This window comes from Pyxicephalus adspersus, chromosome 1 (genome assembly GCF_032062135.1).
Source record: "Pyxicephalus adspersus chromosome 1, UCB_Pads_2.0, whole genome shotgun sequence".
NCBI classification, from domain to species: domain Eukaryota; kingdom Metazoa; phylum Chordata; class Amphibia; order Anura; family Pyxicephalidae; genus Pyxicephalus; species Pyxicephalus adspersus.
The window spans coordinates 38,962,064-38,973,274 of NC_092858.1; the positions used below are offsets into that span (position 1 = coordinate 38,962,064).

The following is an 11,211-nucleotide window of genomic DNA, read 5'->3' on the forward strand; positions in this document are numbered from 1 at the left end:
CAAAAACTTTGACTGTCTCATTTATTTGCACAAAACATTTATATGCGAAAAAGAGACAAGGTGAGAATAGAGTACAAGTACATACATGTTTAGGATCAATGTAGACAACAAGAGATAATGTGTATTGTTATCATCCACATGGTTATTATCGAATTGGCATTGATACATCCCATTAAACACCCATAGCATTGGCTGGGGGCTGCTTATAGAGAATATAGTATATGATGGAATATCAGTCGGGAAGAAAAATCAAAGGGCATTCTAGATTAAGATAAGGACTAGCAGCAGACAAGTTTAAAAAGCCAGGGGAAACACAGTAGCAAGACCAGATATTCAAAAAGGACTAGAACCAAAATGATAAAAGGTCAGGAATGAAGCAAAGTCAGCAGGTGGTTGCCTAAACACAGAAACATACATGGGCTTACAGTTCAAGACCAGTCAGATGGTTGGGACCAGTCAGACGGTCTAAAGTTGGGATGATGTTCAACTCCTACCTTGTCACAAGCAAACAGATAATGAAACACAATCATAGATATGGGATGAAGCCACTGTATGCTGCCACTGTTAATTTATCCTACTGATAAAGATAATGACATGCCTTGCTAATGAATTAGCTTTAATAATATCTAAGGTAGTGATCTGCAATACATACTGTAAAGAAACGAAGCCAGGGACAGTTAGTAAACAATAATTTTGGGGGAAAAAGGTTTACAAATGTTGTCTTCTATATTACTCCTAATGCTTTTCTCTATCTGCCCAAACACCCATAATCTGGATTGTCCCTGAGTTTGCAAAACATACCATAAAGCATATGACAATTCTTTTACACTTAATGCCTCTTAGACCTAGTAGTGAAGATAACTCAAGAGTTTTTAAAATAATATGTAAGACCCAAAGGTCCATTTAAACACATTTGGTCCCAACACCCCATAAGGGGATAGTATGCCTGGTAACTTTGGCAATTGGGAGCATTATCAAGGTTTAGAATTTTATAAATTATAAATAGCGGGAAGAGATGATCTTGTTCGTCTTTATAAAAGCATTACATGGTAAACAGAATCAATAAATGGGCTATGTGGATATAAAACCCCAACCAAACTACATTTACTAAACTCATCATTACCAAAGAAAAGCAGGAGATGTTGCATAGAAGTTATCCACTATAGTTTTGGTGATGATGGAAATTCCATAACTTTTGATCTCAAATACACAATATCTCTTCTAGACCTGTAACTTCTAGACCCCACGGACCCAACCTTTTGACCCCTTCCTAAGGAAAATATAAACAAATCCAATCATAATTCAGTCAAGCGGCCCTACCTTGTGTGCCTGTTTTATGATCTCTAGAAATCCCTGCTATAAACTTTGCAATACAGGAGGCAATGATTAAAAACAAAAATGAAGGAACTGGCTTTTCTACTAAAGGGAACAGATGAAAAATTCAGAAATACCTGGTTATGCTTAAATAATATTTTTTACAAATACATGAAACTTTTACAGTACTCTAAAAAAATAATTTGCCTCCAGGGATCATCTAGAAGTGGAAAATAGAAATGAAAATAAATGAAATAAAAAAATTCAAGTTTTCATCTGTGGATTAGGAGGCATTTTTAGCTTGCCAAGTTCAATATTGCATATTTATCCAACTTAAAAAAATATTTAAATATGTTATACTAAACTTTATGATGCTGAACAAGTAGAATTTTTAGAAAGGAGTTAGGATGATTAACAAAACTATTTGTCCTATGAAAAAACTGAACAAAACTAATATGTATTCCATAGCAGAATAGCAGGGTGGGGCTTTGGTAGTTTGAGCAGACTCATCCTGTAAACTGCAAAAATACATATTCAGCAATCATTTTAAAATGAAAGTTCAATGAAAGTTATTGGGTTTGTTCATTGTACTGAAGCTTAGTAAGGTTGCAGGACACACAGGGATGTTCTTTGTATGTTCCACCCCATGAGGTCACTGATACTATATAAGACTTGCAGTTACTGATTTTAGGGATTTGGTTGGTGACACTTCCGCTATGAAGGACACTTTTGTACTCCTATGCATCATCCCTTCTGTGATCTATGGAACCACATTACCAAATCCGAGTGAGTCTTCTTACATACCTCTAGTTCTCTATTAGCTTGTGTTTATAAAAAATAGCATACTGAAAACACATGTTTTCAGTATTTAGTTTTAGAAAATGCTATTTTTTATGTAAAACATATATGTTTGCTTATAAGTTTTTATATATATCATTGATGTTATGTTTGTAGAATTGGAGTATACAGATCTCCATGTTATTGTTAGAATGAGAAATATTATTGGACCATTTATAATGGAATGCAAACCAGCAAAGTGTGTATTCAACTCTAAGAGCAACTGAATGCTTAGGAAAACAAACACATTTTTAGATTATAAAATGAAAGAAAACACCTCCTGATTCGTCCTTTTTAAAAGGTTGGTCAATTGACATATAAAATGAGCCATCTTACTGAATTGCTCTTCAGTAGTTAAAGGTAAACTATATTGGTTCTGGATAAATTCTATTTTAACTTATTTTAAGTGATTTTTGGTTTTAAAATTAATGTTGTATAGATGTGTCTTAATATTTGAGGAACAAGGTGGAATTCTGTCTCCATACTATAAATTTTTGAACACATTTGTTACTTCAAAATATTAATTAAATATTAACATTAAATTATATAAAAAAATTCTATGTTATCTTTTATAAGCAAAAGAAAATATAGGCAAAACGCAGCACAGTCAAACGAATGATGATTTATCATTAGTGTAACTGCATGATATGTCTACCAATAGTGGTCACTTGCACTCAGCAGTAAGTAATTACCTATTCATCACCCAAGATCTTATCAGGGGATTTAGTGAGAAAATTCAAGCTCTCCCAAGTAACCTTTAATCAATTTTATTCTTCATATGCGTAATATTAGAGGTTTGTAGTTTCTAAAATGGCATTATCTGGAATCCCAAAGTTGAGCTCAAGGACAATAAAGTCTGTTGTAGCTATGTATAGCCATATCAAATTGAATATTACGCTTATATATTTGCCTGTTTAGAAATCCATTTAACTCACAAGGGTCACACATTTATTACATAGAACTGCTGACCTTTTTGTTCTTTGAAATGAAGTCTCATTCTTTGAAGTCTTTTCCTACTTAGCATGACTGCCCAGCTCCCATTTGTTAATCAATTAGTAAAACCTTTTGGAGCTTTCAGGCTTAAATTATGTACACTTACACTTTGTATTTATTATACTATATTCATATATGTATTCAGTAGTGCTAGGCATGCTCATGAGACAAATAAAAATAGATCTATTCTATAGAAAAGTTCATAGTAACTGCTGGTACTATATTATTTGTTTTGAGTGTCCTCCCGCATAGCCATATAAATAATTCTGGGGTTGACTTAGTCGTGAATCACACCTTGTAGATTGGTAGGCTAGTTATAAAACAAACAAACTCCTATCTGCTGATATTCAGTAAAAGGTAAATCTTGTGAACATGACATATTGTAATAAATGTCACATATTAAACATCTGAATTGTGTGGAATAACATTTTTTTTACATCTTAATAGTGGGAAAGCCTCACTTGACACCACATATTGTTGTCACTAATGATGAGATCTGGAATCTGGCTGAACAGCTGTACATAGCCGATGTTAATAAAGCTGGGAGTGATGACATTATGCTGAATCTACAGTACAAAGCTAACAGCTCTCAGACCAGCTCAGGGACTGACTTTGCCAGCCAAAAGTAAGTTGACAGGGCTGCAATGTGGATTTTTTTTCTTTAACATGCCATTTTTATTTATTAAGCTGTATTTATTTACATTTTACATGATTTTAGAAGAGGCAAGAATGTCCTTCTAACCTTGCCTAATTGCCTATTTATTGCTACAGAGAATCCAGTAGAACATACTTACAAGGACCACACCAAAAGGATTATTTTCCTACAATATATTAACCAATTGGTTTTGACATGATGATATCACAAGATCATATGTCTTACTACACAGAATTCCAGTCAATCAGATGTTTTCTTTTGAACTGCCCAATAGCTTCACTCCAAAATGTAGTTATTGTATTATAACTATAAGTTTTTAGGCTTCGTGTAGCAAGTTTCCCTGGATAAGCAGCATTGCAGCAAGGAATACAAAGCAGCTTTCCGAGAAGTGAAAGATTTGCAGCGGCTTACTTCTTCTTATTTCCCCAATCTCCCACCATACTTACAGACACACTTACACATGTATTATTTCTAAACGTAAGGTATTTTGGAATTGTGAAATCCAGCCATGTCTATCTGCTGGTTATTTCCTGACTCCAGCTTGCCACCAACCACCACTGTAGCATTGTACTGATGTGCTGAATGACTCTTGAACCTATCATGGCCTATCCATCAACCTGAGAGAATCTATCTTGTTACAGTGGAGACACATAGGTTGAAAAATAATCCCTTATCCTGACACTTTTAAAATGCACTTAGCCATGCCAACTTTTGCCAGTTTGGTTTTCCATGGATCAAAAAGTTTGTAATCACATGCAAAAATGTCTTTCAAAGCTAAAATAGTCAAACAGTTAATAGGAACTGTAAATGTTTCACTAAACCTGATTTAATGTGATAAAATGCAAAGTCTGCTCAAACTCCCCAGCCCCCTTCTCTTTACAACTCACCTGCTATTAATTGGTGTAAAATGTAAATGTAAGAGTAAAAAAATACACTTACCATGTCTTTCAAAAAGCTAGATTTCTAGAGAATGCAGAGAAGGCACTCCTCTTCTCATGAGATTTTGTTACTCTGCACCCCAGGGTCTAACCTCAAGGTACATTTTACACCTACTGATAGTTAATGAGTTTTAGTGGGGGAAGGGACCCCAGCAGTGTAACAGAACCTTGCATTTTACTGTTAAATCCACTTCGTTGCTGAACAGAAAAGGTTCCTATATGTCCTTATGCCCTCTGTTCTGAGAGTCATTGTACGAGTAAGGAACACTAACTATAAGGTTAGAGTAGTGGCATGCTGGCATTTGGGTGGCAAACATGGTGTTCAGAGGATGAAAGTTATGACAATGATCTGCAAAGCCTCTAAGAATTCACTTTTTATTACAAACTCTAGGTAGTGGGTGCATTTTAGAAAACATTTACTGCTGCTTTATTTACTCATATATAACCATAATCAGTATACCTGTTTAACGTTTTTTTTGTTCTACAATCTTAGACTTTTCAGTTATGTGAATGAAAGCAAACTATTCACGCTTCCAACATTTGCCCATCTTATTGCACTGCTGGATAATTACATCAAGGACACAGGGGCAGTGGAATCAGTGACCAGTGAGGAGACCCAAGAACAAACAGCTTTCCTAGAAGCCATATTCCAGACTTCCGTAATGGGCAACTTATCTAGATTCTTCATTAGTAAAGGTACACTAAAAATTTGGTTAAAACCACCAATGTAATACTAAGGCTGGGTTACATATTGACATGAATGAAAAATGAGAAGGTACCCAACCTTTCTTTGGGTAGAGTTTAGCGACAAGAAGTTAGATGAAATCTAAGTGAGGGGAATTTCTCTCTTTGATTGCTGGCCCCAGAATAGATGATTGTACTGGCAGATATCCCCTCACTTCTTGTTATGGGAAGAATTGAATTTTTTGCAGCCTTTTTAGCCTGGATTAAAAGGGTTTCAAATCCAAGAAGGCAGTCGGCACAATAGGAAGACAGTCAGCAAAAAAAAAAAAATTGAGGAAAAAAAAGACATTTGAGCAGTAATAGTTACCAATAAGAGTGATACCTGAAATCCTTAGGCACAGAAATACAACTATTTATTCATCTGGGTTAGTAAAGACTATAGAAAAATTCCATGATACACAATGGAAGTATTTGTACATTTAAAAACCATTTCATTGAAACATTCCATTTATTTTAAACATTGTCAAATGTACCCACCTTTATTCATTCACCATTATTGTATTTTATCTATAATTATGTTATTTTTTTTCAGTGAATCATACTGGAACAACTAGGGACCCTGGTTTTAAAGCAGGGAATCTGACTATCCCTCAAACATTGCCTAGTGGAGAATCAATCACTGCCACTAAAACAGGTGGACCTGGAAGACTCTCCACTAGGGAGAATTTCAGGTTCCTTGTTTTATACATACAGCTACAGTGTATATATAGCCTTGTTTTTTACTTGTTTTGGGTGGTCAGCTAAGGAAAGTAACATGGCAAGTAACTTTTTGCTGGCTGTTTACCAGAAATGTAACTTCTTGTCTCAGACACTCCTGCTGCCTTCCTTAAAAGGTGGCCTTGAGTTGCAAGGAACCCTCCCTACCTACATCATGGTTTCATCCAAGTTTATCTGATTTTTGTTTGAAACCAATAATAATTCATTGCATTGCTCTCTATCATTGCCTGTATTTGTTTTTCTACAGAACTCAATTTAAACCAGTGAATGTGAGTGTACCAAGTGTTTAGGTTGCTAGTATCCCCATTTATCAAGAAACTATGATTATTGCTGTTTTTTAATTATATGTATGTGTGTTTTATGTACAAAAAAAATTATACACCGTTTTTAAACATACATTTTCTTTTTCCACGCTTTCCTCTAAAAAAAAAGCACAAAAGTTTTTTTTTTTTTTTATTACAAAAGTACAAAAACTACATTGCATGCTCATTATTTATAATAATAATAATATATAATAATAATATAAGTTCTGGAAAAAAATTATTAGCATGAACAATCACTTTACATTGCTATTACTTTTGAAAATGTTCCTCCAGTATCTCCAGAGTCAAGCCTAATTTAGAAAAACACATAAATTACTGATTGATGTATAGAGGCGACACAAATGTTATTTCAGATGCCTTGGTACCCAAGCCACCGTGTCTGGAGGGTATTTTTTGAGAAAAGGGTGCAGCTAATAAAGAGTGGTGTTAGCGCTCTAAAAAAAATTTTGCTATCTTTCTTTATGCAATTTCTAACCTCATAATGGTTTAACGTTTTTGGTAATTGTACTTTTTTCGTAAAGTAATGATAAATTATGAGTTTTAATGTGTAGCACTGCTCTTGTTAACAGGCTATTATACCTCACTGGAAAGCTTCAAGAATGATCTACAGGAAATGTGGTTTGGACTATACCCTCGTAAAAAAGGAACCTTAGACTCTTCAGGCTTTGAGCATGTTTTCCATGGTAAGAAAAATGTTCCTAAATTACAAAGAAACCTTTATATTTTGTATGTTGCCTTCAGGCCCGAGGCAAAACTGCCCACTGCTTTATTGTTTCATCATCAGCAGATATAGAAAGGATCTTGCAGTGCCCCCAGAATTATCTTATTTTCAAAGATGAACTGCAAATATTGTTTAAAAGATAGGACAGAAAAAAATGATATTTGTTGGAAAATGTTTTCAATTGTGGACCAGATCCTTTTCAGGTTTGCTTGATCACCCAGGTTCCCCCATGATATTCTATGTTCTCCAGTCTTGGGGAGCTTTAATAAATCAGAAAAATCTTCTAATTGTCAAAGTCTTTGCTTAGGGCTTACAAGAGCTTTAAATAAAAATATGCAAGTTATACATGTATATGATAGACAGTTTTTGACAAGTTGACAGCACTTAGCAGGCTTTTCCATACAGGATTTAGCAGTGTGTACATAAAGTACTGCTCAGCCTTGTCATTGATACTCATTGTTAGGGTCATTATAATGGGTTCCTTGTTTAGATAGGAGAGGAGTACAGGGCGTGTATAGGAAATCTTGGAAATGCCAGCTGGTTGGAGAAGAATATATTAATATTAAACATAACTAAAACATAATTAAAGTATTTGGGGATTGGGGCTACCTTTCCTTGAGGACTTTTGCTGGCAATGGGCATTTTAATCTGTTGTTCTAATATGATATACATGTTCCAGAGTGTCTGTTGCACCAGCATTGGAAAGCCTTTGGTTTACTGAATTATGTTATGCACTAATAAATAAATTATTGTTGGACTTTCCAAGACCTTCTTTTTAGGCACAGTGTTGCAAAGCAAACTTTTATCTGGCTCACAGGTTTGCATCCAAGACTGTGGGAAAACCCTGTGTACAGTGATCCATAAATTTACACAACCAAGTTAATAGATCAGTAACCTCAACACCTCCCTATTTTTCCTATACTTCCCTACATAGAGTGGTGTCCGGGGTTGCAGTACGAGGCAACTGTGGTTAAGAATTAAGAGATGAGAGCAAATAATTTCTACTGTGCTCATTCTACACATGCTTGGAAAATGTTGTGTCATGTATGAAATTTTTATTTGTAAAACAAACTTGTTGTAGAATTAAGAAACAATCTGATTTGTTTTACAGGTGAAATCCATAAAAGAAAGATATCTGGATTCCATAGCTGGGTGCAGCTCTACCTGTTGGAAAAGGCTGGAGAAATAAACTACTTGAGCTACAGCAAAGATGGACCAGTAAGTTGGCTAATTGATTTTATATATTCAGTAAGTCTTTGCATCTCTTCTTGCTTAGCAGACGTGCTGCTTTTATAATAGGCATCACTGATATGGGATAATTACATTGTGGAATAAATTGACAAACTTTAACAAGAATCACAATACCATAATATTATACGGCTCACAATGCATGTAAAAGTTGACCATACAATCTCCGTATAGTCAACCTTCCAGCAAAACTATGTAGTATAAAGACCTACCTAAACTATTCCATTAATATCTATTTACTCAACAGATCCTTGCACTACATACTTGGTAGATACAAAGATTTTAGTAGAACCCCATAGGTAATTAATATTATTTACAAAACTGGCTAAGAATATTGTTGGGCAAAAAGTGTATAAAAGGAATAGACTCCATGTAAGAAGGAAACTCAGGCCATCTTTATCTCAGAAGGAGTTTGTCTGTTCTACATTGGTTGCTATACCTTCTTACCTCTTCACATTGTACTTAATATACTTATTTGTTTTCTCATTTGGTAATTTCTCTTCCTAATTGTTGTTTTTCTTTAGTTTAGGTTTGGTTTATTTTATATAAACTCTTATCATAGTTTTTTTAATTCCTTTAGTTCCATTTCTTGGTTTATTCTATTTCTGCTTATAAAGTGTTATTAATACCTTTACATGTAATTAACAAGACTTCCACTATGTGGTGACATTTCAACATAAATGAATATAAATAACCGTTCACAAATAGAGGAAGATATGTCAGTAGAGGTTGTTGGGACATGTAATGTTATATAAAAGGGATATCTAATGTATATTATGAAAAATGTAATTAAAGCAGTTAGGAAAAATCATTGCTTACAAATTTAATTGCATTCAGCACTACGCATTCATTACTGTAATTTTGTTTTTCTTTAGTGGACAGGTTATCCTGATGTGTACTCATTCCAGTTTAAATGGTCCACCTATTTGAAGTCCTTGGGATCTTTTTTTGTGGGATCCAGTCCTGAGTTTGATATAGCAATATACACTCTCTGCTATGTAACTCGTCCTAACAGGCTGTGAGTATTTTGTGTTTCCTAATATGCACTTGGCTGGTAATACCTTTGCTACTAATATAAAACAGCAGCTAGGGTACTTATTGTATTGTTTTGTATTGTGTTGAAGGCATTGGTTTTTAATCTGAAATGCTTCTGAAACCATTTAGAATCATTAAAAGGTGCATTTGACTTACAGTTCTTCTGCAATGTATTTGACCTGCTTTAATCAGGTTTTGCATTCTCATAGGCTTGAATGGCATTATAAACCCACTTGAAGTGAACAAAAGCCACCAACACAGTTCTAAATTGTTGTGAACAGATTAGGACCACATTTTGGATTTTTACTTTGTTTAAATACAAAGTGAGTAAATTTCCCTTTCAGGAAAAGCCTAAAATAAAAAAAAAAAACTTTTTTTGAATGAAGTAGGAAAAGACTGGAACCCCCATCAGATTTTATTGCTGTCTATGTCACTTCCAATCTACTAAAACCATTGCCATTTGGGAAGTATATGGGGGAAAATCTATCTACAGTAATTTGGGATAGCAATGATAGCCTGATAAAGGGTTCTAATCCTTTCCCACACTATCCAAATCTAGACAAGAGTTGTAGCCAGACCTACATTTTACCATGGAATCTGGCCTTACCACATATGGCGGCTTTTGTGGTGCCCTTTGTGTTGGCAGGTGAACATTCACTTTTTATAATTGTATTTATTGGAAGGGTATTTCTGCAATTGTCCCAGGACTGGGTACATTCTGATAACTTTATTGTTTGTCTTTTTAAAGGTGTCCCATCAGATTTAATGGTCACTCAGCAAAAATCCAAACTTACAAATGGACTACCTCATCCTATAGAAATGGAAAAAGATATATAGCATCTTCTTATCCTGCCATTTGAACCAAATGCTGAAATTTTACACCTTACAAATAATCATTATTTTTTTCTGTTCTTTAGAATATTTCTACAGTAACAGTTAATATTTAGGGAGAAGCCATGATGTGATCTACCGACCAAGTTCTGCTGGTTCCTTCATCCACAGGACAGGTTCCTAAACTGCATTGAGCTTGTCCTGATTGTTCTGATTCCCATTTGGGTAAAATACATAAGAAAGGCAGAGTTGAGGAGTGGTATGTGATGTGTATATCATTGGCAGAATAAATATTTTATGGATTTGGGGACGTGTGGCTGTTCTTTAGTTCACACTTAACTGAAGATACAATTAAAAATTCTATTCAATATGGTTTTGTACAAATTTTCTTCATTTATTCATATTTATTACAAAAACAATATACACTTTTATTTTTTTTCTGTCTTCATCAGTTTCGCTGTTGCACAGAGGGTAGGTTGGGGGTGGGTGTTAGTTAGGTCATTCATACAGGCTTGCAGCATAGTAGCAGTTCATTGGTGGTTTAGTGTAGATGTCTGTATGTATTTTGTAAAGTTACCTAAGACCTCACTACCTAAATTATGCCATTAAATATCTATAACCACAACTCATTTTTACCCAGCAGAGCAGAAACAGAGTATCTCACAGGAAATAGTGGTATAGAAATTTTCAATGACCCACTTCCACATATATGACCTTACACAGCCTAACAATTTCAAACCATAAATCCAAAAATCTTTTCAAACCCGATGATCTCTCTTTCCGCAACCATTTAAATGTGGACTATGAAGGTGACCAATAGATCCTGTGCACACATTATTGGAGAAGTGACCTCTT

General features: G+C 34.6%; 1 protein-coding gene across 1 annotated transcript; it reads left to right on the forward strand.

Annotated features, from left to right (window-relative positions):
• The first annotated feature begins 1,961 nt into the window (after positions 1-1,961).
• On the forward strand, positions 1,962-10,771 carry LOC140321648 (uridylate-specific endoribonuclease D-like). The gene is made up of 7 exons (XM_072398422.1): positions 1,962-2,100; positions 3,592-3,769; positions 5,231-5,433; positions 7,091-7,204; positions 8,354-8,460; positions 9,366-9,508; positions 10,274-10,771. Exons 1-7 carry the CDS (start codon positions 2,031-2,033, stop codon positions 10,383-10,385), a joined length of 927 nt encoding a protein of 308 aa, XP_072254523.1. The 5' UTR covers positions 1,962-2,030; the 3' UTR covers positions 10,386-10,771.
• The last annotated feature ends 440 nt before the right edge of the window (positions 10,772-11,211 follow it).

Bases quoted from the DNA above. Each gene is read 5' to 3' on its own strand.
- LOC140321648 (XM_072398422.1), top strand. From the start codon at position 2,031: ATGAAGGACACTTTTGTACTCCTATGCATCATCCCTTCTGTGATCTAT. The intron at 3,770-5,230 runs GTAAGTTGACAG...CTACAATCTTAG, and splicing joins ACTGACTTTGCCAGCCAAAA to ACTTTTCAGTTATGTGAATG. The intron at 9,509-10,273 runs GTGAGTATTTTG...GTCTTTTTAAAG, and splicing joins GTAACTCGTCCTAACAGGCT to GTGTCCCATCAGATTTAATG.